Source organism: Callithrix jacchus, chromosome 13 (assembly GCF_049354715.1).
Source record: "Callithrix jacchus isolate 240 chromosome 13, calJac240_pri, whole genome shotgun sequence".
NCBI classification, from domain to species: domain Eukaryota; kingdom Metazoa; phylum Chordata; class Mammalia; order Primates; family Cebidae; genus Callithrix; species Callithrix jacchus.
The window spans coordinates 22,548,858-22,572,165 of NC_133514.1; the positions used below are offsets into that span (position 1 = coordinate 22,548,858).

The 23,308-nt window shown below is 38.5% G+C and overlaps 1 protein-coding gene and 1 long non-coding RNA gene across 8 annotated transcripts in view; one reads left to right on the top strand and one right to left on the bottom strand.

The window, feature by feature from the left end:
* Positions 1-23,308, top strand: part of PSD3 (pleckstrin and Sec7 domain containing 3) — a 553,221-nt gene that overhangs the window by 137,948 nt on the left and 391,965 nt on the right. For all 7 annotated transcript variants that reach the window (XM_017963724.4, XM_078347353.1, XM_054243785.2 and 4 more), the window contains exon 2: positions 9,087-9,195. In XM_017963724.4, the coding sequence (XP_017819213.3) occupies positions 9,087-9,195 (109 nt within the window). The remainder of the gene's footprint in view (positions 1-9,086; positions 9,196-23,308) is intronic.
* LOC103787474 (uncharacterized) overlaps positions 1-23,308 on the bottom strand; it is a 90,762-nt gene that overhangs the window by 32,866 nt on the left and 34,588 nt on the right. The window contains exon 5 of the long non-coding RNA XR_008475903.2: positions 16,382-16,472. This is a non-coding gene — a long non-coding RNA (uncharacterized LOC103787474). The remainder of the gene's footprint in view (positions 1-16,381; positions 16,473-23,308) is intronic.

The window sequence follows — 23,308 nt, forward strand, 5'->3', positions numbered from 1 at the left end:
GGTAGATGTAGATATAATATAGATATAAAGTGTATATTTATGTATATTTCTGTTTATCTGTACTGGTTTTCTATAGCTCCTGGAACTAAGGACCACAAACTTGGTGGCTTAAAGCAACAGAGATTTATTCTTTTAAAGTTCTGGAGGTCAGAAGCCAGAAAGGATTCTTGGGGGCTAAAATCAAGAGGATTTCTGTAAAAAACAGAGGATAATCTGTTTCTTTGCCATTTCTAGACTCTAGAGTTGCATTCCTCGAATTCCTTGTTTCATAGCCCCTTCCTCCGTCTTCAAAGCCAGTGTCATAGAATCTTATCTCTGGCTCTTGTTTTCTATGTTTCTGTCTCATGACTTTCTTCTCTTCTGCCTAAATCTTCCCTTTCTTCCCTCTTATAAGGATACATGTGATGATATTTAGAGTTCACTTGGCTAATCCAAGATAGCCCTCCCATGTCCAGAAATTTAATTTACTCACATCTTCAAAGTCTATGCTATGTAATATGATATTCACAGGTTCCAGGGATTCTACCATGGTGAGTGTAAATGTGTGTGTGTGTGTGTGTGTGTGTGTGTGTGTGTGTGTGTGTGTGTGTCTGTCTGAAATTCCCTAGGTACCTACAAGCAGCTACACTCAAATACAGTAAGCACAGCTAATGTTGAGGTCTTGGATCCAAAGAATATTTTTCATTGAAAGGCATCAGTTTTGTCATAAAATAAAATGGCTCATTCTAGGACAGATGGAAAATGCAAGAGAAGCGGGGAACATCCTGTTGCATGAGAAAGTAAAGAAGTCCTCAGAGAATAATGGGGACATGTCAAAAGACACACATGCCAACTTGAAGAGGTTTCTTTTGGTCCCCACTGGGCAATTTGAGCATTGAAATAATAAAGCAGTAAATTCAGCCTATTCTGATAAGAATAAATAAAATTATAAATGGAAAGTTTGATGTGAAATAAGATGTTTACATAGTTTCTAAGTGCCTTTCCACAGCATAATAGTTAATTACTAAGAAAAAAAGTTTAAGCTGACTTAAATTTTATTTATTTATTTATTTTGAGACAGAGTCTCACTGTGTCACCTCGACTGGAGTGCATTGTTGCAATCTCCGCTCACCACAATCTCCACCTTCTGGGTTCAAGTGATTCTCCTGGCTCAACCTCTCGAGTAGCTGGGATTACAGGCATGTGCCACAACAATCGGCTAATTTTTGTATTTTTAGTAGAGACGGGGTTTTGCCATGTTGCCAGGTCTTGAACTCCTGACTTCAGGTGATCCGCCCATCTTGGCTTCCCAAAGTGCTGGGATTACAGGTCTGAGCCACTGCTCCCAGCTGACTTAAACTTTTTACACCAACTTAGAAAGCTCTCAGTGGATAAACCTGGCAGATCAAAGTGAATGTGATCTGTAACTGGACAAATTGAAACATGCCACTTGATAGGGTACAAAGAAAAGAATAGCATCATGAAACATGAAGGTAAGCACAAGTTGAAGAACATTCTCCAAAATACCTGGCGTGTAACTTTCAAAACCATCATAGTCATGAAAGTTAAGGAGTATAATATGATATAGTAGTGGGGTGTTAATAGCCAAGTGGAAGTTCTAAGCTTCACTGTAGGATGATCTAATTAAGTTATATACTAGTAGAGTCCTGACTTAATTATGTAGGTTTTTCTTCTTGTTCTTGCTGCATTCCTCAGTGAAAACTCTTTAGTTCATCTGTGTACAGGGTAAGTATAGGGTGCCATCATTTCATTAGCTTGGTGAATGAAGAAATCTAAGCATCTTAACATCCAGCATACAAATCCCAGTTTCCATTATGGTATCCTTAACTTCAGTACTGTCTGGTGTCCCCTAGGCCAGAGATGCTCTTTGAAAAATCTCTCCAGTTAATAAGACTATTGTTTGACCTGAGTAGGGGAGGGGGCACTTGCCCAATGTAGCAGAGGCAGAGATGTGGGGACTTAAGGGCTTGATAAACATTCCTTGTGAATAGTCCTGTATATCTAAGCCACTCCCTTTTCCTTCACTTCAAGACTTTACCAGGCTCCCTCATTCCCTTGGCCTTTGGATGTCTTGTGGGATATAGTGAAATAGTTCTTTGCTTTCTCCAGGTTTTCCTGTGGTCTCCTATGTCAGTTATCACTAGATCAGTTGCTTCAAAAATATTGTCATTTTTCTTATTCTATTTCCTGTGGGTTTGTGCTTTTATAAGAAAAATCTCTTTACTGTACTTTTTAGTATTTTTGGATGAAAGCAAATGCAGATGTGTATGTTTATTTTACTATCTTATCCAGAAATAGACAACAGTGATTTTTTTAAACTTTTTTTTCTTTTTACATTGGGCATCTCCCTTCCCCATAAACCTGATATAGTACCTGAATATTTAAAACAAATGGAGCTACTGTGGTTGCAAAGGTGGTGTGGGGTCAAGTGAACAAGAGTCCTTTTTGCCATTCCTCTTTTCCTTGATCTTTCCTGCCACCCTGTTTCTATACCCAGGCAGCTTCTTTGAATGTTAGGATTCTCACGGACACAGTGGGAGAACCACTGGATTAGAGTATTACACTTTGTTATTTTTGGCTGGAATCGAATGATTCACCTGCTTTTACAACTTTACATGTCTTCAAACCCACATTCCCCCTGTGTGGGCTGGTATAAGGATATACTTTGTCATCCAGACCCTTTTGCTTGTTAAAAGGTAATAGCAGGGACTTGTTACCTGTCATCCTGGAGAATTTTCCTTTTGCCCTCCAATCTTTAACCTTCCCTAAAGTAATAGTTAACTAGGCTGCTGTAATAAAGTACCATAAACTGGGTGGCTGGAACAACAGAAAGCCATTTTCTTACAGCTCTAGAGAGTAGAAATTTGAGATCAAAGCATTGGAAAGGTTGCTTTCTTCTGAGGCCTCCCTCTTTGTCTTGCAGATGACCACCTTCTGCCTGTGTCTTCACATGGTCTTTTCTCCGTGTTTGTCTGTCCTCATGTTTTTGTATGAGGACATCAGTCATGTTAGGTTAGGACGCACTCCAGTGCTTTCATTTTAACTTAGTTATCTCTTTAAAGACCCTATCTCTTTTAACACCTAGGCTTTTGCAGCATTGGCCTTGAGCTTCTTGTCCCTGCCTGCACTTGAGTTGCATGTGGCACCCTGTTTCCATGAGCCTGGCTTCTGCTGGGTGATGGGAGCAGGTGGGATAGAACAGGATCAAGTGTGGAATGTGAAAGTTGGAATCAAGTGTTAGTTTTGAGTGAGTCATGAAATATTATCTTATAGTCTTTAATTTATTGTTTAACTTTTTCTTTATAATACTCACTGGCTTACTTGGAGGCTTTCAGATTCTCTGAAAATCATATTGAAGTTGAAATAGTTAAGGAAATGAAGGAGCATGCCACCTTTCTCAAACTCTACTCTTAACCCCTGCCTCCTCCTCCCTCCTCTGGCCCCATCATTTCCTTTCCAGATCAACTGAAAACCACTTTTACTTCTAAAATTCGCCTGTAGCTTTTTGCTTTGTCCTTTTGATTTTTTACAGCTAAACCATTAAAAGAATCATGCTAGGCTGGTTGTGGTGGCTCACGCCTGTTGTAATCCCAGCACTTTGGGAGGCTGAGATGGCCTCACACCTGTTGTAATCCCAGCACTTTGGGAGGCTGAGATGGGCAGTTCACCTGAGGTCAGGAGTTTGAGACTAGTCTGGCCAACATGGTGAAACCTCATCTCTACTAAAAATGCAAAAATTAGCTTGGTGTGGTGATGTGCCTGTGATCCCAGCTAATCTGGAGGCTGAGACAGAAGAATCACTAGAACCTGGGAGGTGAAGGTAGCAGTGAGCCGAAATCTTGCCACTGCACTCCAGCCTGGGTGCCGGAGCAGGACTCCGTCTTAAAAAAAAAAAAAAAGAGTCATTCTATATCATTAGTGCCTATCTTGTATCTAAAATTGGTAGTTATAATTGGTAACATGTTGTGAGTTGGATAATGGGAGCCTAATTCTTTATAAATTTGAAAAGCCATTTCAAATGGATGGTTGAGATTTCATTTGTTCCATCCATTTTATGGGCTTCATCTTTAAATACAGGGTGTGTTTTGGGGATCATCCATTGTAATTTAATCACAAGGAAAAGATTTGTGTTACTGCCCCTTAGTGACGTTTCTGTGAAGGGTGGTCTAAAAGTATGAAGAATCATTGTGTTTCAGAATTCAAAGAGACCTGAGAGATCTGAGTAACACTTTATCAATAGAAAGCTAAAGCCCAAAGGTGAAACATTTGTGTGAGACTGAGTGGTACTCTTAGAGCTGATATTTAAGTTCGATCACCTGATGATCAGCTCATCTTCTAATGTTTCTTATTCCATGCTTCTTAACGAGATTTATGTTTCTAAAACAACTGTGATGAAACAAAAGAATATATTTTATTTAGTTAGTAATGCCAAAGAAAAAAATAGTCTGAATTATGTGGGTCTTTTATTAATCTGATTGTTTTAGCAGAGATTAGTAAATCCTTCCCATGGGAAGAGGATATATTGGTAGGGGCTCACAGCTTTAAGAATAACTAATTGTTTAGCAAGAGTAACCCCCCAATGCAGATGGGGCTGAGAAACCAAAGCAGGAGGCAGACATGTCTAGGCTGTTGTTATAGGGTGATTTTACTGGGACTTACAGACAGAAACAGGGTTTTGGGCAACTGCAGGACAGGTGGATCTCCATGCAATTATGCCACAGACCCAGGTATCATATCCCACAGGGAAGGGGCACATATGCTTTAGAGAAAAGAGGTAGGAATTTGATCTAAGGTTAGGATTTGCTGTAAATACGTGCTCTTACGCAAGGAACAGTAGTTATATGGGAAATCTCAGGGACATTCCCTGGGAAATCTCAGGGACATTCCCAGAACCGGGGTTAATCAGAAGTCAACATGGCAGATTAGCTTCCAATATAGAGTTACTTTAGCCTCCACACGAATGCAAGCAGAATGAATTTCATATTATTTAGCAAGGTGGGGAATGTTAATGGAGCATTTTTTAAAGCAGAGCCTTTAAGTGAATTTTACTTCTTCTAAGTAAAAAAGCCCTTTTAAGAAAATGTTTCGCTTTTGTGATAATCCTAGCGTACTTTGAATACTGCTTTACTCTGAAGCTTTAGCACATTCAAGCCTTGCTCCTCAAAGCTGGTCTGTGGATCAGAGTCACCTAGGAAATTTTAGGAATGCAGAGTCCCAGGCCCCATCCTAACCTGCTCAGTTTATGTTTTAACAAAATTCCAGGTGATTCATATATACAACAAAGTATGAAAACCTGCTCAGTTTATGTTTTAACAAAATTCCAGGTGATTCATATATACAACAAAGTATGAAAATCGTTGGTCTCGAGCAGTGGTTCACAGAAAAGATGGTTCCTGGACCAGCAACATCAGCATCACCTGAACAATTGTTAGAAAGTGCAGATTCTCAGTCCCCTTCTCAGACCGACAGAATCAGAAACTGCGATGGACCCCAATAGTACATGTCTTAATTGGTGCTGTAGGTGATGCTAACTCATGATAACTTTTGAGAACCACCCTAGGGTAATGTGTTTCAAACAGTTTAGGTCATGAGCAACCTTGAGAAATATACTTTTAATCATGTCTCAGTGCACACACTCACATGCATGTGTGGTTTAGATTTTCCATGAAACAATGCTTATCTTACAGTATGTTTTTTGCTCTGGTATTTTTAGTTTTATTCTTTTAAATAGATTATGTGTGTATAAACTTATTTATATAAAAATGTGGTTGTGATTCACTAAAGTGACTTTTCAAACCACTAATGGGTCGTGAGCTACAGTTTGAGAAACAATAGTCTTGAGAAGGCCCCTCTGGATAGTCAGATAAAATTCTAGATCTCTTGTCAAAATAATGCATTTTAAATGCATACAATAATATACATATAGTTTCAAAAGAAACCAATTTGATTGACTACAAAAACATTACATTTGTGTTATGGTAGTATATGTATCCCAGCTTCTTAGGAGGCATAGGCAGGAGGATTGGTTGAGCCCAAGAGTTCGAGTCCAGCTGGAGCAACACATCTAGATCCTATCTCTAAAAAAATGTCAAGGATTCTTTATTGATAGCAGGATTTAGTGATGAGTCTAGTAACTATTATCATTTCAAACTAGGGATAAGTATAAATATTTCAAGTTATCTGCAGTAACATATGAAAATGATGAATTTCTATTAATGACAAGTTATAGTTATTGCTATCAATACTCTGGTTTGTTGCTTACGTTTGTATTTGGAAACATGCCAAATTTCATCTTAAGGTAAATGCAAATAAAGTTGCAAATCACTGCCTCCCCAGCTTCAGACTTCCAGAATTCTCTTGATGGGTACCATACCTTCCTTCCCTGTGAACCTGAGGTTAAGAATCCTTGCTCCAGGGAACCTTTCTTTAAAGAATAGTTCCTGGGTTTTAAGTTGAGACTGTAAGCCAAAAATTTATCTTCCTGGAATTTCTTATAACTTTTGCTTTGGAGATGACATCTTTTCTTGTTTTCTAGTACCCTTGTAATGGATTCCTTTTTTAAAATTTTCTTTTCTGATGTTTTAGAGGGTCCTTGGGGGATCACTTGGAAGCCAAAATGCAGGCTTTTGATACTGTTTCTTTTCTAGTCTCCCCAGTCTCAATACATGCACCCGGTTGTTCAAACCAGATTCTTGGGAGTGAGCCCCAGTGCCATAAGTTCTAGATATGGTCCCAGATCCATATAACTTTGGAAAAATTATTTAGCCTCTCATTACCTCCTTTTTTCCACCTATGGAATGGGGATGACAGTAGCCCCCACCTCATAGAATTGTTCTGAGCATTAAATGAGACAATCCATGTATTACATTAGAACAGTGCCTTACACAGAGTAAGTGGTTAGCAAATATTATCTATTATATTATCCTTGCTCTTTCCCCCATCTTTTTTCTTTTTTCTTTTATTTATTTATTTATTTATTGCTTTTTTTTTTTTTTTTTTTGAGATGGAGTTTCACTCTTGTCACCCAGGCTGAAGTGAAATGGTCCCATTTTGGCTTACTGCAACCTCCTCCTCCCAGGTTCAAGTGGTTTTCCTCCCTTAGCCTCCTAAGTAGCTGGACTCACAGGTGCATGGCACCATGTCTGGCTAATTTTTGTATTTTTTAGTAGGGATGGGGTTTTGCCAGGCCAGTCTCAAACTCCTCACATGAGCCACTGTGCCTGGCCCCTTTCCCTCATTCTTTAATCTAGTTTATCAGAAAACTATGTAATTCTTCCTACAAAATATATTTTAATTCATCCACTTTTGCCTATTTCCTCCAAGCTTCCCTATTCTCATTTGGATTTCCAACTGGTATCTCTGCTTCCTCTTGTCTCACTCCAATCCATCTTCCATATAACACCCATACGATCTTTTAAGAGTGTAAATGAATAATCTTTTAAAATGCAAATGAATTACTGTATCCCATAAAGCCTTTCAGTGGCTTTCCATCAAACCAATCAAAATGCTTTGTCCTTTCCTTGACCTACACTCTTCTTCCTGCAAGTCTCTAAACTTGCCCACTCACCCGCTCTTCTGTGGCCATGTTGACCTTTGTTATCTGAGCAGGCTCATCCCTCCTTACATACCTGAAGGCCATGTGGATGGCCTTCCTGCCAATATGTCGCTGACCTTCCCTAGTCTGTCATACTTCTCATCTCTGCAGGTACTAGTTTCTCAGAGAGTTTTCCCTAACCACCCTGCCTAAATTAGGGCACCTTACATGGCAGTTCCTTGGGCAAGTTCCTTTTTTACTATCTTGAAGCTCCCCAAACACATCAAAAAATTAATATTTCCTCTCTATTGGGGAAAAGGATAATTAACCACCTGTGATTATCAGACACAGCACCAAGAGGAGTAGCATCTTTTTCAGACCATTGCATTTGACGCATTATGGACATTAAGTAATGGTAGCACTCTTTTAAGAAATTGCTATCTGAACGTTGTGCACACAGCTCTTTGCTATTGCTATTGAAGAACAAAGTGGGCCCTGCCCCCTGAACCTATCTCCAGTGGGGTGATGGAGTTGTGATTGGGTCTTACTACTGTCAGTCATTTCTGCTCCAAAGCATAGACTAGAAATACTAAAAGTTCCCTCTTTGAAATAGTTACTTGGTTGCTGATGAAACCCTTCATGCTTTTCTCCCCCAAAGTGAATGGTCAGTCACTGTTCAGACATGAGAAAAGATGACATCTCATAACCAGTGGGTAGAATCCAGTGTGGGTGATATCTGTATCCTGGTTAATGTTTAGGTGCAGAGTAAAGAGGCAAAAGAAGGCCTCCCTGATTGGGCTAGATCAAATTTCTTTGTGTCTTGAAATTTGTTTCCTTGCTACTCATTTTTAATTAGTCCTCAGCCAGAGAACAGACAACTCCTGATTTTTGACAGTTGCCTAACACAGCGAGGAAGGAGGTCTTAGGAGTTCAGAATTAGGATGTACCACTTTCACTATCATGTTTAGTTTTTATTTCAATAAGAGACTTTTAAGAATTACAAAGGACCCTGGACAGATGTTGAAATGTAGGACAATTAGTATAAATGGGATTCTGTTCTGTTCCATGCCCTGTTCAGCTGAATGGTGTCCCTGATTATATAAAAATGTGATCTCTTTTGGGGAAAGATGGGTTTTTTTATTGATGTTCTTTAACAGAACCCACACAAAGAAATATTCTTGTTATGAACTATGGGTAACAATAAGCACTTGGAAAATGATATATTTAAAAAGAAGATACAGTTTTCTATTGCAGAAAAGTAACATTAACTTAATATTTTAAAAATCTGCTATAAATCAGCATCCCAAAAAGCCACCCTTTTTATTTTCTTCTGACTTCCCTATAGATGTTCATGTGTACATTTTTTATATCGTTGTAATCATGCAGTGATAATTTTGTATTCTGATACTTTTCATGTTTCATTTTGAATGGTTAGGATAGTATCAAGTACATATGTCAGTTTCTTTACCATTCTCATGTTGGATAATTTGTTTTATGATATATTTTTTACGATATATTTTAAACGTGTCTTTGTTTTGTTCTAATTTTGTAGGCAGAGACATTTGTTTGGGTGAACAATGCATCGACACATTCCCAGAGTGTTGCCAAGGCCAAATATGAATTTTTATTTGGCAGAGCTGAAGGGAAAGCTCCAGATACGAGTAAGTATTTCCTGATATCCCTCTCTCCGGTGCAAAATATGAAGATCTGTGATTTCAGAGTGATTTTTCTCTGCCATTTTACTTTCTTCTTACCTCTGTGAAACCTGCTTGCTCTAATTATTCATCAAAACAATCTTCACAAGATGCAGAATCCACACATTTTAATTTTTTTTTTAGATGGGGTCTCGTTCTGCTGCCTGCGTTGGAGTGCAGTGGTGCGATCTCAGCTCACTGCAACCTCCAGCTCCAGGGTTCAAGTGATTCTCCTGCTTCAGTCTCCTGAGTAGCTGGGATTACAGGCATGCGCCACCATGCCTGGCTAATTTTTATATTTTTAATAGAGACAGGGTTTCACCCTGTTGGTCAGGCTGGTCTCGAACTCCTAACCTCATGATCCACCCAACTCAGCCTCCCAAAGTGCTGGCATTACAGGCATGAGCCACCGTGCCCGGCCAAATCCACAAATATTAAATGTAATTCTTGTGGCCTATTCTCAGTAATTTCAAGTCACGTTCTGGTTTGAAGAATTCTCAGCCTCCGATATTTGAAACTGCAAGAATTAATAAATTTTTATAAGAGTTTTCTACAGTTACCATAGTTGTATATATTGACTAATGTATTTTAGGTTTTTTTTTTTTTTTTTTTGAGACAAAGACTTGTTCTCTCGTCCAGGCTGCCATGCAGCGGCACTATCCTAGCTTACTGTAGCCTTGACCTCAAGGCTCAAGTGATCCTTCTGCCTCAACCTCCCAAGTAGCTGGGACTGCAGTCACATGCCACCACACCCAGCTAATTAAAAAAAAAAAAAATATATATATATATATATATATATACACACACATTTGTGTGTGTGTGTGTGTGTGTATGGTTATTTTTTTGTTAGAAGTAAGAGCTGTGTATGCTGCCCAGGCTGGTCTCAAACTCCTGGCCTCAAGCCCTCCTGACACAGCCCTGAAAAGCACTGAGATTACAAGTGTGAGCCACCATGCCCAGCCCTTTGTGCTTGCTTTTTACTAACAAAATATATTATTAGGATTTTCAGACACTACAATCTTTCCTTTGGAGTTTATTGTAGCTCTGTTTATTTTTAATACGTTTTAGTATTGGCCTAATCTAGTTATCAGATTTAGTATTCTGCAACTGGAAGCAACACTCTTCAATTTGAAACAGGTAAATTTAGAACAAATAGAACTATCACTAGTACTAATAGCAGTAACAATGTTAACTGACCTACTAGATTACGTACGGTGTGCTAAGGCACTATGCTGATCATCACAATAACATTTTAAGTTGGTAGTATTAACCCCATTTTCCACATGAGGGACCTGAAGTAATCTCCCAGTCACAGTCATTCACATAGCAGAGCCAGGAGTTTAATTCGAGTTTGCCTGACCACAGAGCTCATCCTGTTAAGGCAATACTTTTTTGAAGGCGTTTTCCTAGAAGTAGGTACAAGATAAAATGCAAATAGCTTTGTATAGAATTTCAAAACCTTTAACTGTATGGAAAACTGATGATGAAGGGGATATTTGCATATCTCAAGGGTTAGATTGGAAAGGGCTGTTGCATGTGGTTAATATTCTTTGAGTTCTGGATCTAGAGTTCTTCAGTTTGAACCCTGGCCTGGTAACTTATAAATTGTATGACCTTGCAAAGTTATCTAACTTATTTGTGGCTCAGTTTTCTCATCTGTAAAATGAAATTATACTGACATATGTCTTAGAATTCTTTTGAGACTTAAATAAGTTGACATTTATAAAGATCTTAGAGTCATGCTTGGTGTGTAATAAGTGCTGTGAAAGTGTTTGCTGCTATTAATTGCTGTGATAACTATCACCATCAGCATCATGTCCCTGACCTTTGAGGCTGATATTATAAGTACAATCCTGACTTTTTTCAGCTCTTTCCTTATCTGACACTGATTTTTGTTTTGGGAAGACAAAGAAACTGACTATATACAGCTGTTGCTCAGTTGAAAAAAGCCAAGTATTTTTCACTCATATGTTCAATGTGATTATTTAATAACTCCACAATATTTGGGGATACCAAGAAGGCATTGTATACACAGCCATGTAATAACTGATTTGATCTTAAAAATGAATATTTGTTAGACATCTTAATATTTGGGACTCTTAGATATAGATAAAAATAGCTAAATTATTTTTAAAAATCATTTGGCCTTTATCACAGTGTCCTAATTTAGAGGAAAATTTGTTTCATATATATCTCTTATACTTAACAAGTATTGTAGCCATTTATGCTGTTTGTAATGTATCATAAATACGTTACTATTCTGGGCTTGAAGTTTGAGGTACATAATCATCTGTTTAATCTTTCTCTGTCAAGGGGGTACTGATAATAGTTATCCCAAGAATGTAAAACTCTTTGACATTGGCTGGGCATGGTTGCTCACACCTCTAATCCCAGCACTTTAGGAGGCTGAGGCAGGTGAATCACTTGAGATCAGGAGTTTGAGACCAACCTGGCCAACATGGTGAAAGCCTGATTCCACTAATAATATAAAAATGAGTGGGACATGGTGACATGTACCTGTAACTCTTAACTACTCAGGAGACTGAGGCACAAGAATTGTTTGAACCCAGGAGGCAGAAGTTGCAGCAAGCCGAGATCATGCCACTGCACTTCAGCCTGGATGACTAAGTGAGATTCTGTCTGAAAAAGTAAACAAAAAATTTAAAAAATAAAATAAAACTCCTTGTCATAGACTTAACTATGTGACATTGTGATTTTTTTGCTAATTAAACTTTTTTTTTTTACTATAATAAAACTGATTTTTACTTAACTTTGTAGAGATAATACCAAATGTCTACATAGTTCTCTGCCTTACTGGTGAGTGAGTTTGGTTTTCCCTGTATTACCAGCTCAGGTATATCATACCCAAGACAAACCAAAATGACATTTTATCCCTTTTGTTTCTTATTTGCTATAGTAAAAATATTGGTGGTAGTTGCTCCTGGTGTTTCCGTAGGAATGATGCATGCATTATTGAACAAATACATTTAATTAGCATCTATGTGCAGGTTACTTGTTTTGGGTACGTTGAAGGTGCAAAGACATGGAAGACATGGTTCTTACTTATAAGTTACTTATTCTTTAGCTGAAGAGAAGCAGTATGTCTCCAAATGACTAGCAAGAAAGAATGATCACTTTTAGTTAGTCTGGTGATGACTTCATGGAGGAGGTGCAAGTTGAACTTGGTCTTAAAGGATGACTAGAATTCGGAATAACAGAGTTTTGTCAAATTGCAGAAATGACATGAGCAGGAAATAGAAATTATTTGAGGAACTGAGGAAGACTAGCCTGGTTGGTCTGCAGACATCATCAGTGAGAGATAAATTCAGGAAGATTACCATTTAGAAAAGGGCCATATCATGTAGGACCTCCTAAGACAAGGTGAAGAGTTTACAGTTTTAAAAATAAATAGGTAAGGAAAATGAGCTTCAGAGGTATTAAAGAACATGCATAAAGGCACATAGCTGAGATATTTTAGAATCAGGTTAAAAATCCAGCCTCTCTGATAGCCTCTGAGAAGTCTCAGCTTTAGTGCTCTCCTCTTATTAGGTATAGCATACCAGTGATTAGAAGTTATTTGACATAATGAGGTAGAATAGGCACTCTCATGGGTTATTAAGTTGGTTGAAGAATTGTAGAACTTTGTAAAGCTCCTAAACTTGCTTTTTAGAGTTTGTGAGTGTTTTTGAAACTCTCTGACTGTAATTACTCCTCACAGCTGTCTGTGGGCTGGAATAAAGCTGTATCCTGTTCCTACCAGTTTACTGAATGCAAAATGCTCATGGCAGCAGCAACAGAGCCTGGGTCCCAGCCTACTATAAGTGCCTATGGACAAGTCACTGAACCTCCTCAGTTTCTTCATCTGTAAAATAGGGATAATGGTAGTAACTTCTTCATAGAGCTGTAGTAGAAATTGAATGAGATTGTAAGTATACAGCTCAGGGTTTGGCACATGGTACCCAATCAGTGTTTAGCTGTTAGGAAACCAGCTTATATATTAAATTAGTAGAATATTTATGTTGGAAGAAATATTAGCAGTCACCTTTGCATTTTATAGATGAGGAAACTGCGGACTCAAATGAATGAATTAATTTGCCCAAACTCGTTGTTAGGTTTGAGAACATGATCCAGATTCCTCAGTTCTGCATCACATGTTTGAAATGTAAAACCATCTGCTCCTATAGAAAAACCAGCTCTCAGATTGGAAAGATGTAAAAGTCACCTGATCCCACTCCCTTGAGATATGCTATAAATGTGCTTAGTTAGAATGGCAACCACGATCAGAATAAATAAGCTCTGAGGGAGGCCTTCAGGGACTCTTCTGTTGGGGAAGGTACCTGATGACTGAAGGAAGAAGGTGGAGAAGTGTTTTCACATTGCCTCCCTGCTGCCTTCTAAACTGTTCAGAGCCCATCATTAAAAGAGAAGAGTTAGGTGGGGCTAGTGGGGAAGCCATAGGAAATATGTTATACTTTTAAGGTTCTAGAATGATTGTGTAGTAAAAGCCTAGCTACTTGGAAACCTCTGACAGATGTACCAAAATTTTATTAAAATATTAGTTTTCTTTCAGTTGGAAGTCATTCTAAATCATAGTCTAAGCAAATTTTCCCTTTATGATGATTTATGGTCATAATTATGAATAGGTAAGGTGCTTCCTGGAGTTAGATGTAAATGGATTCCGTAGCATATGATTTTAAGAAGTAGCTCATGTCAGCTTTTAAAAAATTACCTATTTTATTTTTAAAGATAGAGTATGATTTTAAGAGGTATCTCATGTCAGCTTTTTTTAAAATTACCTGTTTTATTTTTAAAGGTAGAGTGAATCAGATGTAGATACATGACTCCTTGCAGTGTCATGTGGTTCTTTTCAGCAAAATTAACTAGATCAAAGGTTTGACTGTTAACATTTTGTGTTAGAGATCAACAAAGGACTTATATCTAGAAATCATAGAGAGCTCTTACATCTCAATGACAAGAAAGCAAACCCCCCAAGGGAAAAAAAATGGGCAAGAGATTAGAACAGATACTTCACCAAAGAAGATATATGGATGGCAGGTAAGCACATGAAAAGATGCTCAGCATTATTAGTCATTAGGGAAACAGAAATGGAAATGGAAACCACAATGAGATACTAATTAATACAAATCTACTAGAATGGCTAAAATTAAAAAGATGGCCATATTGTGATTGGCAAGAAAGTGGAGCTGCTGAATTCTTATACCTGATGGTGGGAATGTAAAAGGTTCAATTGTTTAAAAACAGTTGAAGGCTGAGCACGGTGGCTCATGCCTGTAATCCTAGCACTTTGGGAGGCGAGGTGGACGGATCACAAGGTCAAGAGATCGAGACCATCCTAGCCAAGATGCTGACACCTGTCCCTACTAAAAATACAAAAATTAGCTGGATATGGTGCACATGCCTGTAGTCCCAGCTACTTGGGACGCTGAGGCAGGAGAATCGCTTGAACCCGGGAGGTGAAAGTTGCGGTGAGCTGAGATCGTGCCATTGCATTCCAGCCTTGCAGCAGAATGAGATTCTGTCTTCCTCTGAAAAAGTTATTAAGTTAAAGATATACCTTCTGTACCACTAGACCATTCCATTTCTTTATATTTACCCTAGAGAAACAAAAGCATATGCCCACACAAAGACTTGTACGTGAAAGTTCATGACTTGTCCTTAGGTTTCACTGTTTGGGAAATCAAGCAGATTAGGGATCTGAGTTTATGCTTCTTTAAAAACATGTAGGTAACTGAAATGAGGAAATGAATAACACAAGTGGTAGATTTTGCATGGGGCATTTCAAAATATGTAATCCATTCTTTTGCCTTAATTGGCCTTGATTCAGTATGCAGTATGCACTGGAGTCTCTTCAATGAAAAGACCTTTGATATCTCACCTTCAGAGAATTGGCTCTTTCTCTATGGACAGCTTTCAGGGCTCTCTTGACTCCTACCCACTCACATTTCCGGAAGTGTGAGTCTGGTGTTCTTGCTATATGGTGCATGTGGTGCCCTTTCAGTCATGTCTTTCCTTAGCTCTGAAAATGTTTGTCCTTTCTACTTTTTAAAAATGTTTTTTTACTTCTACAATTTCTATTAGGCGGATGTTGGTTCTCCTGGGTTAGATCAATCTTCTGTCTTTTAATTTTTCTTTCCTATTTTAAAGCGTGATCTTCCATTCTTTCTAACAACATTTGAAAAGTTCTACTTATAATCTCAAGAGCTCTTTCCCATTCTCTGGTCACTCAATTTTCATTTCGGTCTGCTCTTTTATTTTGCATTATTTTGAATCTTTTATGCATTATTTTGAATCTCTCTAAATAAAGAATTAGAAGATTATCTTGTTTCCTGGATTCCTGTTTCATCAGGGTCAGTTCTGTTTCATTAAATCTTAGAACATTTTTGGAAGCCACTATTAGTCCTCAAATGTCTGTTAGAGTTTGTTTCTTTTCATTCATATGTGTTAGTGAAAGATTGAGTTCCCAAATATAGACAGAGTTTCTCTGGCTGTGTGGAATATGTGTCCTTAGCAGGCCTCTTCCCTTTATATAGAAGAGGGCTGGAATGAGTTTCTGTGAGGTGGGATTCGACCCATGCTGAGTGCCTTGATGCAGGCAAGCCTCTGGGTAGGGGAGCAGGGTAGAAGGGGGCTAGAATGGGAAGCTGTTCTTCAGATGATTTTTTGGTTAATCATGTTGACGTCTGTTCTGCTTCCCATTCCAGGTCTGAAGACCTGCCAACTCTAGGTTTCTAGCTTCTTTGTGACTCTATTGTTAGAGTAACTGTGACCTTCTGGGTTTGTTTGGGATTGTGACTTTTGTCTATCATTATTTTGTCTATGCTTATACTCCTTTTTTTTTCAGCACTGTTATGAATTTATTTTCTTTTGAAACTGGTTGTTGCCATTTTCATAGGGCTTAGAGAAGATTAAACAAACTTGTATCCTTGTCTGCTGTAATCACCCAGAAGGCTGAATATTTAAAAAAAATAGCTTTATTGAGATATAATTTGTGAACTATACAATTCACCCATTTAATGTGTAAAATGCAGTGGGTTTTTAGTACATTTACAGAACTGCATATCATCCATCACCACAGGCAACTTTAGAACATTTTCATCATCTTAAAAAGAAAAGACTTGTTGGTGTCTCCTACCTGTATTACCAGCTGTTTGGGAGGCTGAGGTGGGAGGATTGTTTGAGCCCAGGAGTACAAGTCCAGTCTGGGTAACATAATGAGACCTTGTCTTGAGCAAAAGAAAAGAAAAGACAGGAAAAGAGAGGAAGGGAGAGAGAGAGAGAGAGAAGGAAAGAAAGAATGAACTACACCTACTTGCTGTCACTCCAGGCAACCACTAATTTGCTTTTTATCTCTAGAGATTTTCTTATTCTGGACACTTCATATAAATGGAATCATTGTTATGACTAGTTTTGCTGTAATATTTACCACTAATTTTTGTATGTAGTAATAGTCAATTACATGGATAGGACACATTTTGTCTGTTCACCATATGAGGGATATTTGGTATATTAGTCTGTTCTCATGCTACTAATAAAGACACACCTGAGACTGGGTAATTTATAAAGGAAAGATGTTTAATGGAATCACAGTTCCACATGGCTGGGGAGGCCTCACAATCATGGTGGAAGAGGAAGGAAAAGCAAAGGGATGTTTTACATGGCAGCAGGCAAGAGAGAACTTGTGCAGGGGAATTCCCATTTATAAAACCATCAGATCTCCTGAGACTTATTCACTATCACAAGAACAGTATGTAAGAAACTGCCCCCATGATTCAATTATCTCTGCCTGGCCTCACCCTTGACATGGGGATTATTACAACTCCTGGTGAGATTTGGGTGGGGACACAGCCAAACCATATTATTTATGTTGCTTTTCCTTTTTGGCTTGTATAAATAATGCTGTTAGGAGAACTGATATACAAGTTTTTTAGTGGATGTATGTTTTCATTTCTCTTGGCTATATAGGTAGAAGTGGAATTGCTGAGTCAAATGGCAATTCTACATTCAACCTTTTGAGGAACTTCTAAATTATTTTCCACAACAGTTGTACGATTTTACATTTCCACCAGTAGTGTATGAGGGTGTAATCTTGTGAAATATGTGTTTGGTTTTTGTCCCCATTTCCTGGCACACACTTCCTAAAATCCTTAGAATGCCCACCATGATGTCTTCTTATGTGCTCATTTGTTGACTGATGGTTGTCAGCCCCTAGGTAGCTTCAGGATAGGGCTGGTCACTAGAAGGATACAGCAGATTTGGAGGGTCAGGACTTTCTCCTAAGTGTGTTCAGGGAAACTAAGCAGCATTGTGGCATCCCAGAACCCCCAGGTCAGTGGCTAAACAGCACGAGTAAGCAGCCTCCTGGGAGGAAAGAAGGGCTGAAGTTTAAGTTGACCAGTGATTTAGTCAGTCATTCCTGTGTGATGAAGCCTCCATAAAAATCTGAAAGAGCCAGGTGCAGTGGCTTATGTCTGTAATCTCAGCACTTTGGGAGGCCAACGTGGGCAGATCATGAGGTCACAAGTTTGAGACCTTCCTGGCCAACATGGTGAAACCCCGACTCTACTAAAAATATAAAAATTACAGGCATGCACCTGTAATCCCAGCTACTCAGGAGGCTGAGGCAGGAGAATTGCTTGAACCCTGGAGGCAGAGGTTGTAGTGAGCTGAGGTGATGCTACTGCACCCTAGTCTGGGCAATAGAGTGACACTCCATCTCAGATAAAAATAAATAAATAAAATTTAAAACCCTGAAAGGACAGAGTCTGAGAACTTTTGATTAGCTAAACACATGGAAGTCTCTGGAGGGTGGCATGCCTGGGTAGGGCTTGGAAGTTCTGTGCCCCTTTTCCCATACTTACCCTATGCATCTCTTCATCAGCATCCTTAGTTACACCCTTTTTAATAAACCGGTAAATATAAGTAAATGTTTCCTTGAGTTCTGTGAGGCACTCCAGCTAATTAACTGAACCCATGGAAGGGGTTGTGCGGTCTGTGATTTAGAGTCTGTCAGAAGCACAAATAAAACAACTTGGGGCTTTAAACTGGCATCTAAAGTGGCAGGGGTGAGGTGGGGTTAGGGCATACGGTTAGGGATGGGGCAGAGGGTTGAGCCCTCAACCTGTTGGATCTGATGCCATATCTGGGTAGATAGTATTGGAATCGAATTGCATTAGAGGACAGCTAGCTGGTATCCTCTGTAGGACTGATTGCTTGTTTGGTCTGTGGAGAAAATCTCCTATACATTGTGGTGTGAGAGCAGAGGAAAAACTGCTTGATTGTCTGTGTGTTTTTTCTTACTTAGAGGGTTCTAGTTTCTCTACACTCTTGCCAACACTTGTTATTCTCTGTCTTTTTAAATTCTAATTATCCTAGGATATATGAAGTAGTATCTCATTGTAGTTTTGTATTGCGTTTTTGAAATGACTAATGACATTGAGCATCTTTTCATGTGCTTATTGGCTTATTGTACAGGTTAAGTATCCCATCATGCCTAGGACTGGAAGGATTTCAGATTTTGGATTTTTTTTTATTTTGTTGAATTTTGGAATATTTTCATATATATAATGAGATATCTTAAGGATAAGACCCAAGCTAAACATGAAATTCATTTATGTTTCATATATACCTTATACACAGTTGAAGATAATTTTATACAATATTTTAAATAATTTTATGCATGAAACAAAGTTTGTGTACAGTGAATAGTCAGAATGCAAAGGTCACTATCTCTGCCACCCATGTGGACAGTCTGTGGTTGTGTGGCATCATCGTCATTCTTGACTCTGAATTTATATGCTTCTAAGAAGCAATCATTTTCTAACACTGATTCACACATACGTGTTTAACAGTAAAAACTAATAAAACAAATCATCAGTACAGTGAAAACATAAATGTGTTCAGCGTAACTAAGCAGTACAGTATACCTGTAACCAGAATACCTGTGTTACAGGAGGAACCAACAATGGTAGGCTTTTCGTCTGCATCTGCCATGCTGTGTTTTGATTAAAAGCACATTGTATCACTTCTAAAATGAGGTTATAGAAAAGAAAGAAAAATAAGAAATATAAGAATTCACTGTGCACAGTTTTATTTTTTAGTTGAGAAGAAATATCAGTAGCAATTGAAGGACCTGGAAGTGAGTCCTCTAGGGATGAGGAGGCATTCTGCTGAATGACTTTTTAAATGCGTCCTCCAGTCATCCTCTAACCATGGTTTTTGACTTCGACTTCTCTCTTGAGTTTTATAAACTGGCATGGTTTCTTGTTCTATTACAAACATACCCTGGTGTAGTCCTTGAATAAACCCATCACACGTTTTCATCATATTGTCTATGAGCACTTTTTTGCAGTGTTAATTAATGTCATTGTCCACTCGTGGTGTTATATTGGCACTCAAACGTTTCAGATTTGGAGCATTTTGGATTGATTTTTGGTTAGGGATGCTCAAACTGTATATCTTTGGAGAAATGTCTACTAAGATTCTTTGCCCATTTTTAAACATTTAAAAAAAGTATTAGAGAATTTTTATTTTGTTTAGTTGTATATATACTTTTAGAAACAGTTGCCTGGAAGTGTGGTATAGCACAATCATAGCTCACTGCAGCCTCGAACTCCTGGGCTCAAGTGATACTCCCACCTCAGCCTCTTGAGTAGCTGAGATTACAGATGTGCAGCACCATGCCCACTGACTTTTGTATTTTTAAATTTTTTGTAGAGATGAGTTTAGCTGTGCTTCCCCAGCTGGTCTCAACTCCTGGCCTCAAGTGATTCTCCCACAGCACCCAGCTGTGATTTTTTTAGTTGGCTTATTTGTCTGTTTAAGATTGAGTTGAAAGAGCTCTTTATATAGTCTGTATACAAGCCCCTTATTAATTACATGACTGCAGATGCTTTCTTCCATTGTGTTCATTATGTTTTCACTTCCTTATTAGTCATCATTTATAGTACAAAAGTTTTTAATCTTGAAGTCCTGTTATATATTTCTTATTTTGTTGCTTGTATTTTCTATCTCATGTCTAAGAAACATTGCCCAACTCAAGTGAAGAAGATTTACTGTTGTATTTTCTTCTGTTTTTTTTTTTTTTCTTTCTTTCTTTTTTTTGCCTTGGAGAACTTGGAATTAATTTTCTTCTATGTTTCATAGTTGTAGCTCTTAACTTTATGCCTGTGATCCATTTTGAGTTATTTTTTGTTTATAGTGTAAAGAAGAAGCTGAATGATTTTGAATGGCAGATAGTCTGTGTTAGGTGAATGTTGAGCACCTGCTTTGAGTGGACACCTCACCATACACAAAGAATTCCTGGAGAGCAGGATGCAAAAAAAGTAGCATGGCAGCTTAGCCCTACTCATGCCTGTTCAAATCTTTGCATCAGGCTGCAGGACCCAGGAAAGCTGTGAGTCGTTGTTTTAGGAAAAACGTGGGCTGTGATAGAAAACCACAAATAAACAAGGGAAGAAATGACAAATCCACTAATTCTAAGGTTTTCTGTTGAGTTATTTTCTGTTTTTCACCACGGGTAGAAGTTGGTTTATAATTTTCTGGCTAACCCTTTAGTAAATCTTCTATGTTTGGCAATTTTTATTTCTTTTGCTCCTTCCTTTCCACTCCCCAGCCTCCTTCCCACCCATTATGGAAATCAGCAAAGTGATTTTACAGTATAATGACAAGTATGTGTTAGACTTCCTCACTATTCCTTGGCCCTTATAAAATGGACCATATGTTCTCCATTATTTTAGCTATACCACAACTTCTGCTTGATAGGTAGTAGGTTTTAGTGGTCTGTTTTGACTTGGCAAAGTGGGCCGGGAAATGACTATAACTTTCTCTTTGGCTAGGGTTTTTGGTATATAAGTCAGAGCTTCCATCTTATTCCACACTGGCCCGTGTATCTGTAGAATGAGCTGTATACTGGTAGTCTTAATTACTTCACTGGAATTGGTGTTTTATATACTAAGATAACTGAGAAGTGTTGCAGAAATCAACCTGGAGGTCATGTTGAAAAGCTTATTTCTACTGTCTGTTCAGTGTAGCATTTTATTTTTGCCTACATTTATTTTGCCTAAGAGATCCATTTTTTTAAGATTGGTGTATATATATATATATATATATTTTACAAATTTGTGTTCAGCCACATTCAAAGCTGTCCTAGGCTGCATGTGACCCATGAGCTGTGGGTTGCACAAGCTTGTTCTAAGCTCGGACAAGGTAGCTCTATCCTAAAGCTACCTAAGGGTTGCCAGGCATCAGTTAATTGATTAGCATATAAAAAGACATACCACTTTAAAAATCCCAGAGATTTTGAGAGGAAGCTCAGAGGGAAGACCAAATACAGTCGTGTGCCACGTAATGACATTTGGGTCAGCAATAACTGTATATAGGACCACATATATTTTTATATAATATAGAATGTATATAGTTATGTAATGCATATATTTAAAGTAGCTGTTGAAAAGCTGAGGAGCAGGATTTGACTTTTTTGAGAGTAAGATCAGATCAGCTTTGGGACAACAGTGGACATCACATCTTATACTGTGAAATATATATAGCCATGTGTCACTTAATGAAAGGAACACATTCTGAGAAATATGTAGTGAAGTGATTTCATCTTTGTGCAAACATCACAGAGTGTACTAATGCAAACCTAGATAGTATACCTGCTGCACACCTAGGTCATATGGTTTAGCCTGTTTCTTCTAGGCCATGAACCTATACAGCATATTCCTGTATTGAATACTGTAGGCAGTTGTAACAGAGTAGTCTTCATGTATGGAAACTTAGAAAAGGTACAGTAAAAATATGATATAATCTTATGGGATCACCGTCCTACATGTGCTCATTGTTGACGCAAATGTCATTACATGGCACATGACTATATTTGGTCTTCCCTCTGAGTTTCCTCTTAAAATCTCTGGGATTTTCAAAGTGGTATGTCTTTTTGTATGCTAATGAATTAACTGATGCCTGGCAACCCTTAAGTAGCTTTAGGTTGGGGCTACCTTGTCCAAGCTTAGAGCAAGCTTGTGCAACCCCCGGCTCATGGGCCATATGCAGCCCAGGATGCCTTTGAATGTGGCCCAACACAAATTTGTAAACTTTCTTGAAACTTAAAATTATAAGTTTTTTTTTAAAGCTCATCAGCTGTTGTTAGTGTATTTTATGTGTGGCCCAAGACAATCCTTCCAGTGTGGCCCAGGGAAGCCAAAAGTTTGGACACCTTGGATTAGAAGGTTGAGACTTTCAGTCCTATCCCCTAACCTCTGGGGATGGGAGAGGGTAAAGGTTAAGGGGATAGCCAATAACCAATGATTGAGTGAATCATGCCTACTAATGAGGCCTCTATAAAAACCCAAAAGGATAGGCTTTGCAGAGCTCCTAGAAAGATGCACATATGGCAGTTCCGGGAGGGTGGTGTGTCCAGAGAGGGCATGGAACTCTCTGCCTCTTCTCACATGCCTTGCCTCGTGCATCACTTTATCTGTGTCCTTTGTAATAGCCTTTATCAAAAGCTGGTAAGCATAAGTGGTTCCTTGTGTGCTGTGAGCTGATTTAACAGATTAATCAAACCCAACAAGAGGGTTGTGGGAACCCTGATTTGTAGCCAGTCAGAAACACGGGTGTAACAATCTTCAGCTTTAGATGGGCATCTGAAGGGAAGGGGCAGTCTTAGGGACTGAGCCCCCAACCTGGGGGATCTAATGCTATCTCCCGTTAGATAGTGTTGCAGTTGAATTGAATTAGGGACACCCAAGTGTGGTGTCTTCTACAGAAGTAATTGCTTGCCTAGTTTGTGGAGAAAAATTTGACACAGAAGTCTTCTGTGTAGACTGAGTGAGAGAATAGGAAAAACACTTTGGGTTAGTTTATTCCTGTATTCTCAGAACGTCATAATTACAACTGAGAGCTTTAATCTCCACAGACTTGCTGTACCAGATGTAACTGAGGTCAAACTTTTTCATGTGCTTATTAGCCATTTATGATTCATTTTGAAAGGTTTCCTGTTTACAAGTTTTATATTGGAGAGCTAGTCTTTTATAGACTTATAGAACTCTCTGTGTGCCAT